Below are 22,251 nucleotides of genomic sequence, written 5' to 3'. Positions count from 1 at the left end.
CTCCCAACATTTCTCCCTCTACCAGAGTATATTGTTTTTCAGTGTGAGAAAGAAATTTGGATCACAAAGTTGTAATTTTCCATCTATCAGAGCCATATTCTTATATTTGAGAATGACACTCACTATTTTTTTGACTTAGATAGTAATACACTCCTCCATTGGACCAGTCTGTTGATAGACATGTAGCTTTTTTTGGGTCAAAAATCGAAACTTCATGTTCTTTTTTATTGACTATCAGCTCCTTTGTAAACAAAAACATCATTGAGAGTATTACTCAATGAAAATATTATTTTAGGACTAAGTAATAGTTGAAATAATCAGTCACTTGTGCCATGTGATGTGTTCCTCGTAAAATTAATTAAAATATAAGAATGAAGCATATGTAAAATATCGAACTTCCATATTAACGTTCGCTTTTTAAGTCTATTCAAATGCATATTTAAAATTTCATCCAGAGTTCGATCTCCTAATAGATTGGCTAGCGGCTTATCGTATGTTATAAACACCAATTTTCCCCATCTTCATACTGCTCCCAACATTTTTCCATCTACCGATGCATATCGTTTTTCAGCATAAGATATAATTATGAATCCCAAAAATATAATTTTCCATACATCACAGCAACATTAGGGTATTCGAAAATGATAATTACGATGTTCTCGATTGGTATAGTATCCCAGTCCTCCATTGGACCAGTTTGTTCGTATACATGTAGCTTTTTTCGGGTCAAAAATCTGAACTTTATGTTCCATTTTAATTATGATGAGCTCCTTTGCAAACAAAAAAACATAATTGAGAGTACTACTCCATGAAAATATTCTTTCAGGACAAAGTAATGGATTGAATTGTTACATTATATCGTTCATACTTCTATAAAGAGTCACTTGGTTTGCTAGTCCAACCCATGACTGAATATCTGTATTCAACCTTATGAGTTGGAAATGAACGAATCCATTCAAAATATTTGAATAAGGGTTCAATTATCAGATATTCTGAGCCCTGGAAAGTCAACAACCTTATTCAGAGGAATTCAAGAAAAGAGATGCACCTTCATGAGCCATTTAATCTCGTTGATGGTATAAGTAAATAGAGTAGAGAAATAAGAGGGTACCCACAACGAAGGAAATATAAATCTTCGGACTAGAGCTATGACAAATCAATAAATAGTCCTTTCTTTCTATCGATGGAGTTTCTTCCATTTCTTCAAGCCTCAACTAAGACCACCACAATGATTCATTAACGTGCCACAAGTTCTTTCGAAATAGATTAATAATCCCACATCCGTGATTCTTTACTCCTTATAAAGTATAAGACAGATTGGAATAGTAATGTAAATCCTGTGAGTTTTTTAGCAGGGCCGTTAGTGGAATTGGTAATCCGAAGAATGAATTTTCTTTTCCTTAGCAGTTGGCATTAGTTGTTGATTAAAAACGTGATTTAACATTTGTGTTCACTGGATTGGAACAATACCATTTGAGGAGTCCTCCCCTCCGTTGGTCTTTACCTTCCATTGATTCCCCTGGACAATAACTTTTGAGTTCTTCCTTTATGTAAGGAATTGTGGCCTTGGTGTACTCAACAACTCGAGCTGGCTTTCTGTTGATAGGGGAAGAAAAATCCTCATTCTACAAATAAGTCATATTAAATTAAATATTTGTATGCTGGTATAAATTATATACGTACCTTGCTGTCAACAAGCCAAATCAATTTTCCATTACAGGTCTCGCCCACGAAAGATGGTAATTGTAGATTCTTTCATTAGAATGTAAAGTTCTTAACAAATTAGGCTTTAGTAGAAATGCCTTATCACCACCAAATAACAATGTTAATTAGATAGTATTAGGTACACTCCAGTTGCTCCAAAGTACAACTAAATGAGGCATCTTAAAATTTGGAATAAAGTTAATAAAGTTGAAATACTTATTAAAACTTAAGAACAACAAGGCCTATGAAAAAAATAGAAACTTTAATATCTCTTAAGAAATGATTTTAAATCATTCATGTTTAATGTACATTAAATTTGTATGGTTTAATTAAAGCTGAGGGAAGTAATTAACATGAATAATTTTTTTTGGGTGGAATATGGAACTCTAGAAGATATAAAAAATCGATATTTTGTGCTATCCTTCATCCTCAAATTGGACCTTAAATATATGTATCCAGAAACATAAAAGCATTAAAAATAACAGCTTTTTCTTAGTTTAAGATTATAAAAAGAGCTATATCTCGCTAACTGTATGGCCGATTTTAAAATTATTTTTTTATGCTATCATATTTAATGATGCTCTATACATCAGCCTAGTTAAAATTAATTCTCATCGTAGTGGGTATAAAATTGTTTGAAAATATGTAGAAACATAATAGAACTAGGAGTTCCATTATATATCGACAAATAAGTACCTTATTTGTACCTAGCTACTAAAAATAGCATTATTTTGATCCTTTTAAGTTCATGAATGGGGATATAGGAAATCGATACAGTTTGTCAAATGTTTCTAATTTGTTCCATTTTGGCACCAAATATAAGAATCTTGAATTAATTACATTATTAATACAACAATAATGGAGCAATATTTCAAGTTGTTTGAATAAATCATATTCTAATTCAAAATCTATTCAACTCAGTGTGTAAATACATGCAACTTTACTTACTCTTGGCTTAATTAAATGTAACTACTGAAAATTACATTATTTTGAACTTCTAAACTCATAAATTGGGTGTATGAGTAGAGTTGTTGGAATCGTTAAAAAAGAACGAATTTGATTAGTTGAAAGAGATTATATAAAAAAAGGAATAAAACATGTTGGTAACCTTGCATCTCCTAAACAACTTTTCCTCAGTATTGTATCATCAGCAAAGCAACTTCCCGTCACTGCTCTCTCACGTACATCCCCATCATGCCGAAGAAAACGTGCATTTTTTCATTGGTTTCTAACAACAGAGGTACTGATAAGGAATTATGATTTGGAAAATAATAGTATATCTTGCCGTTTTTGCAGTTTCTTGTACCCATCTCGTTCTTTATGGCAAGTATTCCGCCACTCCAAAACCTCTTGTCACATCAACAACTTAAAAGTCTTCAATAAACACAAGATTCAAGGAGACGAAGGAGAATTAAACGGTTCACCATTCAATTTGGACCTAGCACAGTTATTTGTGTCGTGTAACATCCCTTTAAATGTTCTGGATCATCCCAATTTCTCCAAGTTTATTGAAAAATATAATGGAAAAACTTCTCCAGGTCGATGGGTCGTTAACAACTTGGTTGGGGAAGTATGTCAAGGAGTTTTGAATAGAACAAAAGAAGAAGTGGAAGAAAAATATATTTTCGTTACACTAGATGAGACAAGAGATTATCAAGGGAGGTCAATGACTGCAATTTTGATGGGCCCTTTGGACGGACATTTTGTGGGAGACCTTACCTTATTGACTTGATTGATATTGAGATTGCAAATACAAACTATGTAAAGAGCATCGTCATAAGCTCAGTTTATAAGTTATTGGTAGAAGATTTTGTCCCGTGTAGACTTAAAGTTTTCATCACTACGAAAAAAATTCCCGGAATTGATTCTCATTACATGTATTACTCATGGATTACATAGAGTTGTAGATATGGTTCAACAAAAGTTTCCTCTAACGAACGAACTTATTTCCAATGCGAAGAATATGTTTTTGAATTCTGTAACAAGAAAGAGAGTATTTACTGCTTCGTACGAAATTCCCCTCCCTCCATCACCAATTATAACAGGATAGGGAACTTGGTTAAAAGCAGTGGAGTACTACTACTGTTACCTTAACGTCCTCAGAGAATATTTAAATAGCATTGATGAAGATTTGGTAGCAACCAGAAGAGCATAGGAAGTAATTGATAATGATTCCTTAAGAGGAGAAGTCGTATTTCTACAGGAAAATTTTCGTCAAATACCTTTGGCAATAACTGTGCTTGAGAAAAAATTGCCTCTTCTTACCAGCCTAACCATAGAAGAAAATCTGACTCAAGATTTGAAGGAAGAGCCATTCAAAATGCTTCAAAAGAATCCTGGGTACACAAAACTAAAGCAACTCTCAACAAGTGAAAACCTTGTATACTAAAATACTCCAATTGTCAATTGTGATACTGATATAGTCTTTAGTATGATGAATATCATCAATGCGAAAAGGAGGTCCAGACTAAGTACTGAGAAATTGAGGGAATTATTGATCACCAAATGGAATGAATGTTTGTTATCATTTAATTGTCAACGCATAAATATTAACAATATTTTTTAAATAATTTATTACTTTATTGCCTCATTTCTATTATTCAGATTTCGTTCCAAAGTTATCTATTCATCCTTTAGTAGTCACTAAGAAGTTATAAGTACACTTCCTGTAATGATGGGTTTGGTGTTCTCTAACTAACAATATATTTTGTCTTGCATAAATTTACAGAATATAATATACACTTATACAGTTATCTATAGGGAAGTTATATATTAATAATATACAACAATCTCTCTTCCTTTATGTGTAAATAAATTAATAATTTAAGTTAAAGTTATATTATAAAGGATACTCTTTTAATCGGGTTGGAATCGATATTTACTTTGAACTCTTGATCCAGTGATAGATACAATTACACCACTCTCATATGTAGCTATTATATTTTTGAAGTAATTTCCATGGACATTCAATGTATCGATGGGAAATTTATTCAGTTCAAATTTTTGAATAGAGTTGATGATCGAAATAGAGTTTTCTTTTAGACACCTGAATACTCTTGCATAGTGACTTCTCTTACTACGTCTTTTGCATTCGAAGCTTTTTGTAAGCGAACTTTCCAATTCTTATGAGGAAATTGGAAACCACACTGTCTATGCAATCTTTCTTAGTTCTTGTTCCACGATCTCCTACAGCTTTGACTTCTTCGATATATAATGAATCCACATGACCGTATTTGTGTTAACACCCTTTGATACTAAATCATTTATACTATTTTGATTATTCTTTGCCGTTTCTACTATTCTCCATTAATATATACTTCACATATTTTATTTGCATCATCAAATAATCTTAATTGTGCTTCTCTATACTTACGGACTCCGGTCAATTTTTTAGACGTCATCCTTGAATGTTCTTTCAAATAGAAGTTATATACTTGTATCTCAGGTCTAATGATGATTAGACCCACCTTTACTATTTGTATAAGAATAATAATAACAATAAGAAAGCAAGGCCCAGCTATTGGTACCGATTATTAGAGTTGAGTAGTTCGTAATGGAAAAAAATAGCACGAGGAGAAGAGAAAAGCGAGACATATGGTACTCCTGAATTAAGACCATTGTTAATATTATCTGCCTGTTACATGATTTTGAGGGGAGTAAATTAATTACTCCTATAAAGAGCAGAAACTTTTACATTCGTGCTGGGAAATATTGTAATAAATTTATATATATTTATTTATTTTATTATGCATTTTAAAAAAAATACACCAAAGATAGGCAATAGTTTATACTTAAGAGGGAGAAATTAATACGACGACGAACGATTAAATAATGAACAAAAAATAATAAAAACATACCTAACAATTTATCCTTTCCTAGTTTTTAAATGTAGTTTTTTTTATAACAAACTTATCAACTCTAACCATAAGTTAACACTAGAACGACGAGGGTATTATTTTTGATTCCCATTTGGGATTTAATGAAATATTGCAATAAACTGGTTGATTTTATGAGTTCACTGTTTATAAGTTCTTAAATTTTCCTAATTCATGTTATTAACTACAAAAAACAAAAACAAAAAAATTAGTAATCGTTAAATAATCTACTTTGTTTTATAATTGTGTATGAACAGGCTCAAGCCCATTTCAATAGGGTCAAGCAAGTTCAGACATGAATGTAGAATTCTTGGAAGAAATCGCTTACCTTCTTTGTATAAATATAAACATAGATTTTACTGAGCTAGCCATTCTGCTTCCACCTTTTAATTTACAAGGATGTCCAAAATAAAATTATCCATTGAAGAAATAAGACATTATCTTGTGTACACATCGTACTCCAATTCAAAAGGTGATGATTAAGAATTGGAACAAGATGAAAAGTGTCTTCCACCACCTCAATCAAGTTCTTCTGATTACTATTCTAATGTTTTTGACAAGACGGTCAGTAAATAATTTTGTTGAGAATCATTATTAGTTTGGATAGATACTATATGTATTTATTTACAGCTAATTGGTATATTTAAAATTTCAAGAAATGCCAAGATGCAATCAAGTTAATCAATTCCCCCTTCTAAGAAACATAAATCAACAGACCTATTAGGAAAGACAATATATGTCGGCAAAGATAACACAATGTAGGACAAATAAATATGTAATGTTAAGAGTTCAGCCTGTTTTAGTCAAGAAAACATTTGAAGGAATTCCCAGGTCCATCATCATTTGCACGTAACATCAAAACATTATTAGCTTTTGAACTCTTGATCGATAATTATATTATTGATCACATTGTAAAATGTACAATAGTTGAGGCTTGTTCAAAACTTAAGAATGATATAGGGACAACCAGCAAGCGAAAAATACTCCAAGTAATTGCTATAATGTATCCGAGAGGAATCTTAGACAAAGTGGAGCCTACTGAAGTCATTTGGTCAAGAAAATTGGGGATCAATCTCTTGGGGAACACTATCCCTCGCAACAAAAATAAGAAACTATTGAGATTTTTCCACTTTGAAATTCGTTCCACAAAATCACAAAGACTCTAAAACGACAAGTTCGCCTTGATTTTAACAGTATGGGATCGATTCGTGGGAAATTGTAAGGCAGCATACAAATGAGGTTAAAATATTACCATTGATGAGCAACTATTCCCAACAAAAGCTAGTTTTCTATTTACGAATATAAGGCTATAATGCATTTATTTTAAAATTTTGGTTAGTAGTTGATGCATCTTCCAAATACTTGATGAATGGATTTCTTTTTGGAAAATATTTTCAAAAACCAGCTAATAAATATTTATCAGAAAATTTCGTAATGAAGCTAATTGAGCCATATTTGAGGTAAAGAAAGGAATGTTGAAAATTCGTTTTTTTAAGACATTGTCTCTTGGAAATGAACTTCAGAAAAATAGGACGAGTATTTAAGGAACAATGGATCGTTCTGACCAAGAAATACCTCTTGAACTAAAAGCTACCAAACAAACACTATGTTCAAGCTTAATCTTTGTAAATAGTGGCAAATAATAATATACTTTCAACTCTAGTAACTACTAACTGTTATAATTATAAAAAAATTAATAGGTATCATTTTTGATATCCACCGTCGTTAAAGGGATATTGTTATTATTCATTGTTCTAGTGTTAAGTGTTAACACACCCTTAAAATGGATGTCCTATTGTTCGGGTAAGAATTGCGAGTCCAGACACTCTATACATATTTAATTTTTACTCTTTTCTTTTTTGTTTTGAAGAAAATGTTATATCCAAATTGGGATACAAGTGACAACACGTGAATTTCTAGGACGACGGATATTTGGGGTGAAGATGCCATCAGACTATCAGAAAAAAAAACTTGCCAAAAAAAAGGAAGCTGCCAAAATAAAAGGTGGAAAAAAAGCCACGAATGATGAGAACAGCGTGTCTAAAGATACTAATGACGGTACTTCTTCATACATGAAAGGTTTGGGCTCATTATCTCTTTCTTAATATTCGTGATTATATTACTATTTATGCGTCCGTAATTTTGATGAATTCCAAGTCCTGATTTAAGGGCCACATTGTGTTTGATTTCTGTTACAAATGAGCCTCCATTGAATGACTTGCGATTTGAGCCGGTTAATGAATTGAAAATGAGGTTTATCTCGTGTGAGTTGGTTCTTGTTTGAAAATTTAGTCTGAACATGATTGGCGTCTTGATCTAATAGAAAGCTGGAGTATTGAACGTGATCGGGGAACAGCTCCACATTGAATATATTCAGGGCTATTGAAGATCAATTCAACCTTAGAAATCCCTCATTTTTAGAGAATTACTTTCAGTCATTCCATCCCTAAATATTTTTGGATTCATTTACACCCAAATTAATTAGGAGTGAAAATGTACAATAATGCACTTCTATAAATATATGAGATGTATGAAACACAATTTCATAGTACATTACAAAACCTTTTGACCTATTTAGTTTATACTAGTCTTTTAAAAGAAGCCATATTTACCATTGGAAGGAAATGGGGCATGATTCAGATAGATAGATTCCTTCCAGTTGTTTTTACTCATCTTTCAATGTCCTGGAGAAAGATAATAGCAAGCAGTAGTCGTCATTTTGTTGTAGTTTCAACTTCTTATGGCGATCACCATAGTGGACCTTTGAAATTGTATTTATTGATGCTCACATTATGATTTAATAGATTTCGGAATTTGTTGGGTCAGATATGATCAATCTTCTCATCATATCAAGATCTTCGAATCCTAAGACATATGTCATCTCTGGATGGAATGATTCAGTTCGTTTGAGAAAAGCAAATACTTCAAACAATTATGTTTGAATTAATTGAAAGACTGGTTGGCTGTAAAATACCTAGGATATCTCAAGGATTTAGTATTTTCAGATGAAGATAAAGTTCTTTCATTTTAAGTACTATTTTTTGGTATCCAACATTTATGGATGTTGCTAATCGGAAGAAGGTAGAGGTTCTGACTGTTTAAGTATCCGAATTACTTCCTGGGTTTTTTTTTCTAGAAACATTATTTATCCCGCTGATAAGGTTGCTCAGTTAATCTCTGAAGCCACTCCAGATTTTTATAGAACTCCATGGTTCATCATATGTTAATATCATCCCTTTATCTTGACATTTTATACTGATCAATTTACTAGACAACAGTTCTAAGAAAATTGCCCGTCATTTAACAAAAAAAAAAAAAACCCGCTTGGATTTCAATATACAGGTTGCGTAAACATAACTTTATTTTTCCAAAAAACAATCAAACTACTTTTATAAATCAGAAATATTTTATTTTCATTTCATAATTATAGTACAAATTTTAAGTTTTGTTTAACACAGTTTTGAAGGATTGGCTTGGCGAAGTTCTCTATTGTCCATACAATGTACTGTTGATCTTTTCTTTAAATAACATACAAGGTTTTAGAAGGATAGTTAATTTATACAAAAGGATGTAAAATTTAATTGTCTACATATTTTATAGTTTTGGATGATTATGTAATAAGTTAGTGGCTTTTTCACAAAAAATGGGAACGTTACTTAGTAGAAGAAATACCCAACTTCTTTTGATTGATATAACATATATTAAGATAAAAGAAACATAAACACACTTGACAGTGGTTCGAATGACAGAATTGGAAATCACTTCAGTCTTCATAATCAATTTTAATATAATTAGATATAATGAACTATTCATATTGGACAACACTCATGGATTGACAAACAAGCATTAAAAATCAGTCTGAGAAAATGTCATAAAAATTTAAAAAACTATGATATATAGTTATCCTTATTATCTGATACGTAAGAATTTCCCAAATATGGAGCAACATTTAATGAAAAGAGTATTCATATTTTGCTTCTTCTTTTTTTTTTTCAATTGGGCTAGTTTCAATTTATACAATATACCCGTCCCAACATATAACTGACCAAGAGAAAACTTGCAATTGACAAATCCACGCGAACAACTTGGAAATGTTTTACCTTAAACGTAATTTATGTGAAGCTTACCACAGATAACTTTACTTTATTTTCTCTCATGACGTATCCTACTTTTTCTTCCCTTCGCAGAATTAATCTGGTTAATTCATTGAGGTTTCATAGTTAGGTATACTTGACGCCCCTTGTGGACCAAAATGTTATCGCGCAGCCAATGATATTTTGACAAATATTGATCACTTGGTCTTCGTTTCGCCACTTTGGTTTATAGCCTGGAATAGACATTCAAAGTAATATATATAGGTACAATATCTTAATACACCATTTGTAAGTTATAAGAATAATACACTTTGAATCATATTAATTGATTTATGAATAATTTGAAGTGTGTGATCAATATGTTTTAAGATAATGTAAATATTTTATAATTATACTTTTATTTGTACATTAAAAGTGTCAATACTTTGTTTTAACATTATCCCTCATCATTTTAATATATGTATTGTATATATTTAGAGAGAGTTTTCAGTGTTTTCACAATAGTCATTACGATATTACATGATTGCTTTTTTATTTTTCAATAGATATGTTGTCCAATGGTACTAAAAAAGAAATGACTAATGAAGAGGAGTTATGTTATCGATTGGAAAATGAAGCAAAGCTAGCTGCTGAAGCAAGAGCCTGCACTGGTGTCCTGGGGATTCATCCTATGTCTCGGGATATCAAAATTGACAATTTTTCTGTAACTTTTCATGGAGCAGAATTATTAACAGATACCAAATTGGAACTTAGCTGTGGGCAGCGTTATGGCCTCATAGGTGACAATGGTTCTGGAAAGTCGTCACTTCTTGCTGTTTTAGGTAATCGAGAAGTTCCTCTTCAAGACCACATTGATATATATTACCTGTCACGTGAGATGCCTGCATCTGAAAAATCTGCTATTCAAGCAGTTATGGAAGCTGATCAAGAAAGAATAAAATTAGAACATTTAGCCGAAAAACTTGCTCATTTAGACGATGAAGAGGTTCATGAATATCTAATGGAGGTATGTTAAGAGTAATTATCTGTTATTATTACTAGTTCCTTTATTGATAGGTATATGAACGTTTAGAAGAAATAGGCTCTGACACTGCTGAAGCTAAGGCAAGTGCACTGCTTAAAGGTCTGGGTTTCGATAAAGAAATGCAAGCCAAGGCATGCAAAGACTATTCTGGTGGATGGCGTATGCGTATTGCTCTTGCTCGTGCATTATTCATTAAGCCTCACTTACTGCTGTTAGATGAACCTACTAACCATCTTGATTTAGAAGCTTGTGTATGGTTGGAAGAAGAACTTCGAAAATATAATCGTATTCTTGTATTGATTTCCCACTCGCAAGATTTCATGAATGGAGTTTGTACAAATATTATGCACTTAGACGGCAAAAAGTTGAAATATTATGGTGGTAATTATGATGCTTTCATTCGAACTAGAGTTGAATTATTAGAAAATCAAGCAAAACGTTATCAGTGGGAACAAGATCAAATTGCTCATATGAAGGTATATTATTTTTTTAAATTATTCTTACAAATTACACTATACAAAATCATTTTGGTTCGCCAGTTGGGACTCACATTAATTATTGTTATTTAAGATGTAGAATACAAAAATGACCCAATTAAATCCTTGAAACAACATAGATTTGCCCTTAAGAGCCTTATAAAAAATCAATTTTTTAGGGTGTAACTACGACTCAGTGCCATATTTCAACGTGGAAGGATTATATATACAGCGATTACATATGGATACCAGACATTGCAGCATTTGGAAAAACAATTATTTTTTACTTCATTTTGATAACAATTAATATAAAGTGTGTATATCCACCATCAAATTAAGTACCTTACTTAGAAGCCATTATATTTTTTATTCAAGTGCTCTATATATAGTGATGTAAGTCGTGTGATTTTCTATTATATTCAAAACCTGATTGCACATTTGTGTGTGCTCATAAAAGACGGGGAGTAGTAACCTTAAAAATAAGTTTGCGGAGTCATAATTGTAAGACCTTGTTAGACTCTTAGTAGAATGGAGGATCGAAATTTGCTGTAAGTCTTGCCAATACTCATGTTTATTTCCTTCTCCCTTGTCATCGCTGATTGTAGCTTATCTAATGAAACGTTATGACAGCTAAGCTGCTCTCCTCTTTAATATTCTTCAAGTTGTGATGCTTGTCATATTAATTTTCCTATTTTTAGTGTTCTACTTTATAAAATTTTGCGTTCCCTTCATAAATGCAGTTAAATTTCGAGTTCTGTTCACAAGCCTGCAAAAATGTGGAGCACAATATATAAAAGTTTACTACTGTGTTTCGTAAACCTAATTACATTCTAATATATATATATGTGCCAAAATTGTATTCCAAGGTTTTGTAAATTTTTAATCGATTCCGGTATCAACGTAGGGTTCAGTGAAGTTATTTTTTGTCTTAGTTGCAATATTGAGCAATGGAGGGTCAATTTCTTGCATTTCAATAACATTACCTTTCCTTCAAATTTGAGTTGAAGCATATTAATAACTTCATATTTAAATTTAAGGAGAAAAATTGAGGGGGGAAAAAGATTATAAAAATAATTATTAATCGCCTTTTTACAATCCTATTATTTTACTTCAATCTCATTGGTTGTTTTACTAATCCATTTACTTGTTTTTTATTCATTGTCAAACTTGGAAATAAAAACAGTACATGATATGATATAGTTCGAAGTACCCAGGATAGTAATTTACTATGTAAATCAGCTGTGATGGACATAACCGGCTAGTCCTTAATACAATAACAATTGTATGACTTCGTACCTTGACATTTTAAATGAATAATAGTTGTTCAGATTCATTGTGTTTGGTATATGCCATATTAATATCTGCCCCAAGCGCCAGAGCGTCAATAATAATTTTTTTTTCTCGTCAATTTATGTCATACCCTTGGCGTTTTTATAAAAAATAAAAGTAAACAAAAAATTTTGAAATGAATCGTGTACAAAATTTTAAGCTCCAAGCTTGAAAGAATGTAATTATAATCCGATGACCTCTCAACCCCAAACTATCCACAAAAAACCGACAACTTTTTTTTTCAACCTGCGTTCGTCCAAATATTGTAAGTGTTCTAAATACTGTAACTCCATGGATAAATACTTTTTTTTTTTCTCTTATTAAATCTGCCAAATTTGATCATGATCTCTCAAAAAATTGAGTTAAAGCATCAGCATCAATGTCCAAACCTTGTAAGTTTTCACAATCAGTGTATAAATACATTCTGTTACTGGCATCTCCCACTCTTAATATTTTTCAATGTTATTTCATATAAAAAAAAGTTATTCTTGAAGAATACTGACTTAATTTCTTCAAAAAAATTGCCAGTCCAGCACAAGAGTCCTTTAAATAATCAGTACCCCGCTCCATTAAAAAATCTAAAGAAACTCTGCAAGGGCTGTCCATGCACACGAAATGTCGAAGACTGAAAGAACATCATATTTACTGGAATTATGAAGTCATTTTAGAGATAAATTTTTCTTCCTCTTAGTTTACAAAAGAAGTTATCAACTTCCAAAATAAATCCCATAGTATATCTAAGAAAAGGAGTTACATTTAATAATTTAAGTATTTAAAGCTTTAATTTTATTCTACATATTTAGCGCGAACGATTTTAAAAGGATGATAGCCTTCCTTAGTTTAGATCAAATGTATTTTTGATTAATTTCAACAATATTTTCCCCAATCCACGAGCCAAGTAACTTTATTTTGGATGTTGTCTTTAAAATAGGTTAACTTTTCTCCAAAAGGGCGTAGTAATGACTCTTTCCGAACAGACTTTGTTAGCCTTTCTACGAAATGACATCCCTTTGGTACTAACAACAGATGCTTCTTTAATTTTAATAGGCACATTTCTTGAAACATTTCATCTTTTTGGGATGGTTGTCAAGATTCGATTTTCCAATCTCCATTGATTCCGATAGGGGACCATAATTTACCGGAACTCTGTAGAGGTGCTTAGGTCCACTTTTCGGATCCAATTGCCTGTGTACTACAGAATTCCATGTGGAGTCTAACGGGATCTTGGAAATGTTATATAGAACCCAACTTTCTACCAGAATGGTTTAGGAAATAGAATCGTAGCTTGTGTCCCACCTGTAATACTTTTCGGTGTTATGTATGCGTTCCCATCGATTTATAGAATTTTATTTTCGCTGTTACTTTATTTATTGGGTACGGCTTCGACACTACCGTTGTCTCTTGTGAAGTCTCCAAATATGCTGATCGGTTGGTGCGATTTTGATAAATTTAAAACTATGAAGCACTCCCCTCTAAGGGTTCTACCCGAACCACCTGTTAGGGTTCAGTTCAATCGGCCTTCCAAAGTTAAACTTAGCGAACTTTGTGTTTCTTAAAAAAACCTATTAAACCGGAAATAGCATGAACATACTTAGAAACGTTCAAAATTCTTTCAAGAATAGAGAGGGCCCTTAAAAAATAAGACATTGAACATCGCTCGAACTTTGTATCGGTAGACTGTTTGAACCAGCTTTTGTAGTTAATTATATCCTTCCTTCAAAAACGGATAATTTTATACTCTGATCCGATTACTTTTAGAATTTTGTTTTAGGCTGGGACTCAGCCTCTCTGGAGAGTTTGAAGTATTTGTATGTATTGAGTTATTTTAGTCGAAAGTTGAAGCTTGGATTTTCTTTATTGTTATGTGATTGATCTTTGGTAATAATAGTCAGTATTCTTAGAGAACTCATTTACTGAAGTTTTCTCCATATACTCGTATATCTTGAGTACAATATTAATGTTAGATATGCTATCATACATTTTGAACAATCAAGTTTTTTAGGTTGTTGTTTTAAAAATATGAAATAGGTTGATTTAGTAGTATAGATAATTGAGATATTTTTACCATTAGAATTATATTGCACGTTTTGGTCATGGAAGTGCAAAGTTGGCACGTCAAGCTCAATCGAAAGAAAAAACTTTGGCAAAAATGGTTGCTAGTGGTTTGACGGAGAAAGTTGCTACAGAACGAAATTTTTCATTTTATTTTTTTTCCTGTGGCAAGATTCCTCCTCCTGTCATAATGGTTCAAAATGTAAGTTTCCGCTATAATGACTCATCGCCATGGATTTATCGAAATCTTGAGTTTGGGATGGATTTAGATACCAGACTAGCTCTGGTTGGTCCAAACGGAGCCGGAAAATCTACACTTTTGAAGTTAATTTATGGTGATGTACGTAGCTTTAAAATATTGATTCTTTGTTCAATAATATTTATTCTGTTCAAAAGCTCATACCTAGTGAAGGGATGATCAGGAGAAATAATCACTTAAAGATTGGAAGATATCATCAGCATTTACATGAATTGCTAGAGATGGATAGTACTCCACTGGAATATATGATGAAACAATTTCCTGCTGTGAAAGAAAGAGATGAAATGAGGAAAATTATTGGCCGTTATGGCATCACGGGGAAAATGCAGGTAATTTAACTTATCGATTTGCTATATTTCAATTTAATTATATATTGTTTAGACCTCTCCTATCAAACAACTAAGTGACGGTCAAAGGTGTAGAGTTTGCTTTGCATGGTTGGCATGGCAGTCTCCCCATATGCTGTTATTGGATGAACCTACCAATCACTTGGATATGGAAACTATTGATGCCTTGGGTGAAGCTATTAATAATTTTGAAGGAGGATTAGTTCTTGTATCACATGACTTTAGACTTATTAATCAGGTGCGAAGTCTTTAAGTTTTTATCTTTCATAAACATAATTAAAACATTTTTTAGGTAGCGGAAGAAATATGGGTTTGTGAACATCAGAAAGTTACAAAATGGGATAGTGACATTTTGAAATACAAAGAACATCTTAAAAACAAAGTTTTAAAAGAACTTAGCAAAGACCGAGCATAGTCCAAGACTATTGAATGTGTAAAATGGTAAATTTGAATTTTGTTGAAACAATCTATTATATGAACAAATAAAAATTTCCATGAATAATTATTATACAATTTTTCATTATTTGCGATGTTTTATTGTTTTAAAAATACTTTAAAAAGTTTTAATAGTTAATAATACAAAATGATATCTCAAACAGAGATAAAGGCATCTTTAAGAAATTTCAAACGGATATTAGAGTAAATATTCCAAACTACGGAATTCTCTCAAACGGAAATTCCCTTACCTGGAAGAAACTCTCTTGCATTAAATGATTTGACTTCTTTTTTATATCGATTTTAATTCTGTCCAACGGAAATTCCTTAATCTGGAAGGCTTTTGAGGTACAAAAAGGTCAAAAACACATTCGATTTACGGAGAGGAAGTTTTTTGCCAGAAGAGTAATTTTAAGTACATATGTATGTATTGAACCGCCACTTGAGATGCGTATACATGACATAGTTATGTATCTAGTTTGACATCAACTAGTTAATTCAGATAATGTGGTACAGCAACCCATGAGCTTGTTGTTTTGTTTTATACATAATTCTATGAAGTGTACACCAAGGGTTTATTTAGAATTTAGAGAAAAATAGAGTTACGTCCATGTGCAGCATCAGAAGATGAATCAAATGAAGAGCTTACTAAAGAGGAGCCATTTAAGCCCCCACCCACCCAGCAAGGAAGTGATGGAGATTGCATCAGCGATATTGCTAATGAGTCATACAATATACCTTAGGTTCAAAGGGCTGACTTCCTCGAGATAGCTAACAAACTGTATGATACCCAGGTATCCCTCATAATGGCGGTCATGCATATCAGCGTGATTTTTTTCAGGAGGGCTCATTTGGGTGCACTTTTTACAGCACAGCTTCTTTTCTGCATAGCTCTTTTTAGCGCCATCAAAATCTTCCTTATTTATGTTGACTTTCTTGCATAAATGAATACATTAATACAATATTGATAACCTAAACTATATTAATATCTATTTTACATTGTTTAATTTCCAAAATTTAATCATCATATTTTACTCCCAATTTTAGCTAGAAAATTACAATATAATCCATTTGAATTCATCAAAATTGCCGTTGTATTCCTAACATCCACAGAGAAATGAACAAACGAAGTTAGATGGATCTTTCCTACGAAGCATTCGGTTACACTGGTCCATCGTTTCCATTCTTAATAATTAAATCATTCTTTTTGGATATCTAGTCTTATGCCTTCTGATCCTTGCTTCAACTTCTTGTTCTGTTCAAGGGGTCTCGTCTCCTTTAATGGAGGGATCGTTCATTGTGCAGATGCCCCTTCAGATCAGAATCTTTGATAGTGACTAATAACTTCTGATCTTGTGAATCATCGCTTCTATGCTCAAGAACACATCCTCTAGATCTTGTAAGGAATCATCGTATAATTCTATAAGAACTAAGGAGTTTCATAAAAAGACAGAATAATCGACTGAAAGACCCAGTGAGGAATAGACACAGAATAATCATCCTCCATCCACAGCTCATTCAATGAAAATATTGAGTCAATTCCTCCTTAATTCAACTCTGATTTGTACTCTATGAAAACATTCATTGATAAGAGTCCTTCAGTGTCCTCAAATGCAGGAATCATTCAAATCTATTACATTGATATAATTCCATTAATAAGATGGAGTTTGTGATGTGCGGTCTATAGGGCTAATTATATAACCTGAACACTTCAAGCTCACCCTTGATCTCCACACAAACAAATTTATTATAGATAATGACTAAATGTTTTCCATAAGAACTAATTATAATGTATTTTATTGAAGACAATAGTTAAAATGTAACAAAATAATAATACGATTTGGTTGTACAAATAAATTAAAACATAACAGATATTCCTCAAAATTTAATTCCCTATTTATGAGCTATCCGTTAATTTATTTTTGTATCTTATTGATTCCTTCAACTTTATTTTGATAGGAAAATGCTGCTTAATTGTTGTAATTGTAGACATACAAGTTATCAAAATTATTTCTGTTATCAGTAGAAGAACTATTATATTGGTCTGTATTACAAACTGTTCAAGCAATATGCATATAGGCATGCTTTAGAAAATTTTATTTCCTGAGTATCATTTAAATATTTGCAAAAATATATATCTCTAAAGAAATAATAGTCAAAATCATATGGCTTACTTAAGACATAGTCTTCAGTTATGTTAGCAAGATCATTATATTAAGCTCTATATTTATTATATTCAGCATAAATGACAAATTAAGATCTTATTATTATTATTTTTTGACATGATCATTTCATGTTTATTACATAGTATATTACTTATTTATTCCTAGCTATAGAAAATAGTCCAGATAGTTAGATATAGAAAAAATAAAATATTATTCAATTGATGAATTAGGGTTCTTGGATATGCAATATTTGCTAAGCTATTCCACTGAGGTTGATGGATTAGGAAATACAGCACTTTTCAACCTGCCAAATAATGATTGAAAGACTTCCTCGTCCAGGACTAATCTCTAGAATATGATCTCCTCCGCGAAGTATCAACTTTTTATCATCTCTCTCTGCACTCCATTTCTCCTCTTAAGATCTTGGGGGAGATTTAACTTCGAACAGTCTCAGCACATTAGAAGAGCAAAAGGCTTTTCCGCTTTTCAAACACGTTGGTTCAACCCCCCTCCTTCTTTTGGTCATTGCGTGGGGTAAGACTCCTCGGATATAATAGGAGAGTCTATTTCAAGGCTAAATGCAGGCATACTGTATGCCATATATTAAGTAAATTTAATGCTACTTCTTATCTGAAGACTCTGTGGGAGCTTAGTATCAACATGTGGATAATATATTGAATTGTTATTGGACTAATAGTGAGGACATGACCTTATCTGAAGACTCCGTGCGTGCTTAGTATTAACATGTAGATTATATATTGTATTGTTATTGGACTACTAGTGATGACATGATCCTAACCTTTTGATTGAAAGTAATTCCAATATTGTATAGATATGATACGCCGAAATGATACTACGCTAAATAGAAACAAGCTAAAATAATCCGCGCTGAAAAGATGCACGCCCAAAAAAGCGCACCCAAATGAGTAGACACGCTCATAACAAACCAAAAGTTTATATCTTAGCAATCGAATATAGGCTTTTATTTTTCTACTGGCATTAGATAATTATTAATAGTTTCCCATCGCCAATTATTGGCACCTATATGTAATATAATTAATAAGCATTTATACATTTCTTAAGTAAATAAAATGAAATATAAAACTATCGGTACCTTAGTTTGCCAAAATAAATTTTGTTTCGCAACCCCGAATTCCCACTAGCGGAAATTCTCTCATTCGGAAAGTTGTTGAATGCAAATATGATTACGTTATAGAGGATACTACTGTATTATCAAAAACAATTAATAAATACTATTAAACGTGTATTAGTTACTAGCGGGAGTACTTGGCATTGCTTGGAGTTATTTTTTCAACTATGACATAGTTTTTCTGTTTTTCATACCCATATACATAGTTTAGTCAATTTGATTTTTTTTTTTTTTTTACTTTTTTTATATCTAAAGCCTAGTTACAACATACATCGTGTATGAACACTTAAAAACGTGTATAAGAATTTATTTATCATAACATTGCATTATCTTCAAACCTTAAAAATTCACCTTTCAAAATAAATAGGTTCTGTGGTTTAAAAATACTAGAATGATACTCAGGCCCGTAACCACGGAAGGAGTTTGTATTGGTTGCTCCATCCTTCTCATCACGAAAATTTGCCGACAAAACAACTTTATTTGTCAAAAAATGAACGTATTTTTTCAAAAAAAAAAAAATTTTAATTCACTTATGTAATGACTAATGAGTTCGAACCAGAGACAAAATAAGTAATTTTAATAGATACAAGACGGAAGAAAAATAAACAAACACAACTGCAAAAAAATCACTTAATTACCCATTCTCAATTATCATTTGATATTACGGATTATTCATATTGGAAAATACACATGGATGGACGAACAAGCCTAAATCTACATGTATTTGAGAATGAGATATATTTAATATTTATATTATACATCGATATACTTCATTAACTTATCGGTTATCACAGTAATAGATTTTGATGTGCTCACTTCGACCCTTCATCTGTACTTCCCTCACTGTGCCTCTGGAAACGAATGAATATCGAATTTTGAATAATGCTTTGAAAACAACTATAATCTATACTCTTGATAAATATCAGAGGTACGAACCGAAGCTTGCATGATTATGAAACTTTTATAGTGGTTTTAAAATATTGTATGAATAATTTATTGGCCGAAGGAACTTGTATATCAAATAAATGTCTACAATCTAATAACACGTACAATACTTATAAAATAGCCTACTTTATACCTATTATTGATTTGTTCTACCAATGTAACTTGAAGCCTTAAACCCATTTGCATTTTCTCCATTTTCATTTTTTCTTTGTACTACTATTCTAACATAAGTGTATAGTTTCTAGACTCTTCCAAAATAAAGCATCCTTTTCAGTGGTTGATAAATAGTAAATACAAGAGCTCCTTTGAGCTGTAGAGTTGTCAAACTTTGAGAATTTTATAGGATTAGGAAATCTTCACAGTGTGAGGTTTAATGTCGGAATATCAATTACTAATATAAAACTAACTATAATTATTATTTCAGTCTATTTCAAACTCATAAAAACTCAAAGATTCAATGGCTAGGATGGACATGGAACATCGGTGACCATTACATTCTAAGGAAATTATGCAAATGGTGTAATTAGTTGGCTAATTTCCTAATACATCAAGAAAATCATCTCCACAGGCTGTTAGAACCGGAGATATCTCTAATAGGAAAGAATGTATAAACTTGTGTCGGACAATATCATCTTACGTCCAAGTTTATTTCCTCAAGAGATACAGAAGAATAAAATAATCAATTTCCATTTGAGGAAATACAAATGGTTGCTCAGTGAATTATTTCGGATACTCTAACGATCACAAACACTGTACTGACCTCCAAATTGCATTAAAGGAGTAAATAGAAAAGTGTACAATATATAGAATAAAAGTCAGAAACCCCTTTCTATTGTATAATTAAAGTTGATAATCCTGTAGAGAAAAACGCGTGCAAGGAGAAGGGGTGGGGGGGGAGAAAGAATTATGTTATCATTGTTTAATATACTGGTGTGATTATCAGCTGTCTGCTTGATTATGATTTTTGAGGGTGTAAAAAAAAATATTTATTAGCAAAATGTTTAATGAAGATATACTACGTATAATTGACATAGACATTTATTATCCGTTACAGTAGATTTGAAAAAGTGACACTCCATGAAATTTCAATTTATTATGAGCCATATTCTGAGAATCATCACTAATGAAACGACAAAGTAGAGTATTTCAAAATATATTTGAAGTTCCAAGTTTAAAAAAGAAGGCTTAAATTAAATATAATCTACATGCTAAAAAATAAACCATTATACATTTATGTTAAATATACAAAATTTAACAATTAGAAACAGATAACTAATAATAATAATAAATTATAAATACAGATTATTGAAATAATAGATTGATCCAAATAATTTTTCTTGTCCTGACATCGGAATGCAGTTAAATATGTCATAACTTTAGGTTGCAAAATACAAGCGAGACGTGGAGTTTAATCAAAAAAGATCATCACCCCTTTTTCTTCATCTGGAAGTTTATATATACATTGTGCACAGGATAGATATATCTCTACCGATGAGATCTATGTAATTATTAATAAGAAAGTGAAAGTTCAAAATCATAAAATTAGACAATAAATATACAAATAATAAAAATGTTAGAATTAAATCCATCGTAAAGATTTAGTGCAAAAGCTAATTATGTAGTAATGTCCTGCGATATTACTCCTAATATCAGACAAACTAGTTGCAAACCCTCCAAAGCTACTACCCCCGTTGTTGTGACTATTTAAGCTCTTGTTTTGCCATTTAATGAGTTGTGTATCATAATTCTTGATAATTTGAGCTAAAATAGAATCCTATTTTATGATTACATTGAAAAAAAAATGAATAAATTCAGAGTTCCATTTCGTAATTTGGTCTGGATGACTCTAAACATGCTGAAAATTATCTCAACTTCACAATGTGGTATTTCTATAAATGACATCATTACCAACCTCCTCCATTAATTAATTATGTTTCCTTGGGAAGAGAAGAATTTACCCGTGTATTTCTCCATAAATTTTTTGAACGTAGGATGATTTGCAAAGGGTAAAGGTTTTATACATGCAATAAGCGTCTTTTTTATATCAAAGTTAAAGTCTGACTTCATGTATTTATCGTTAACTTGATTTTATAGATGAATATCCATACTCTTGATATGAGATTAGGATAATAAGTTGCGTGTAATTCTAGATAGGGGACTAAAAGCAGATTTTATATCGACAAATCCGACAAGCCATCTGTTTCTCATCCGGTATGTATTTTCCAAATTCCTGGGCCTCGATTTTCAGAAATCCAGACAGAAGGCAACGTTATTTTAGGCGTTTTATTCAGTTCTCTATCGACTATCAGCATAAAATATTATATTAATATTGAATAATAAAGGCGGGATTGATACCGTTCTTGATAGAAGAAGATATATATTATTAAATCAATGAT

General features: G+C 31.6%; 1 protein-coding gene across 1 annotated transcript; it reads left to right on the top strand.

Annotated features, from left to right (window-relative positions):
• Positions 1–7,437: 7,437 nt before the first annotated feature.
• LOC121126599 (ATP-binding cassette sub-family F member 2) lies at positions 7,438–15,673 on the top strand. Its single transcript, XM_040721886.2, has 7 exons — positions 7,438–7,658; positions 10,219–10,679; positions 10,730–11,173; positions 14,574–14,894; positions 14,951–15,142; positions 15,195–15,398; positions 15,453–15,673. Exons 1-7 carry the CDS (start codon positions 7,523–7,525, stop codon positions 15,573–15,575), a joined length of 1,881 nt encoding a protein of 626 aa, XP_040577820.2. The 5' UTR covers positions 7,438–7,522; the 3' UTR covers positions 15,576–15,673.
• Positions 15,674–22,251: the final 6,578 nt, after the last annotated feature.

This window comes from Lepeophtheirus salmonis, chromosome 12 (assembly GCF_016086655.4).
Source record: "Lepeophtheirus salmonis chromosome 12, UVic_Lsal_1.4, whole genome shotgun sequence".
NCBI lineage: Eukaryota > Metazoa > Arthropoda > Copepoda > Siphonostomatoida > Caligidae > Lepeophtheirus > Lepeophtheirus salmonis.
The sequence above is the reverse complement of the archived record's forward strand: the minus strand, read 5'-3'. Positions and strand labels throughout refer to the sequence as shown.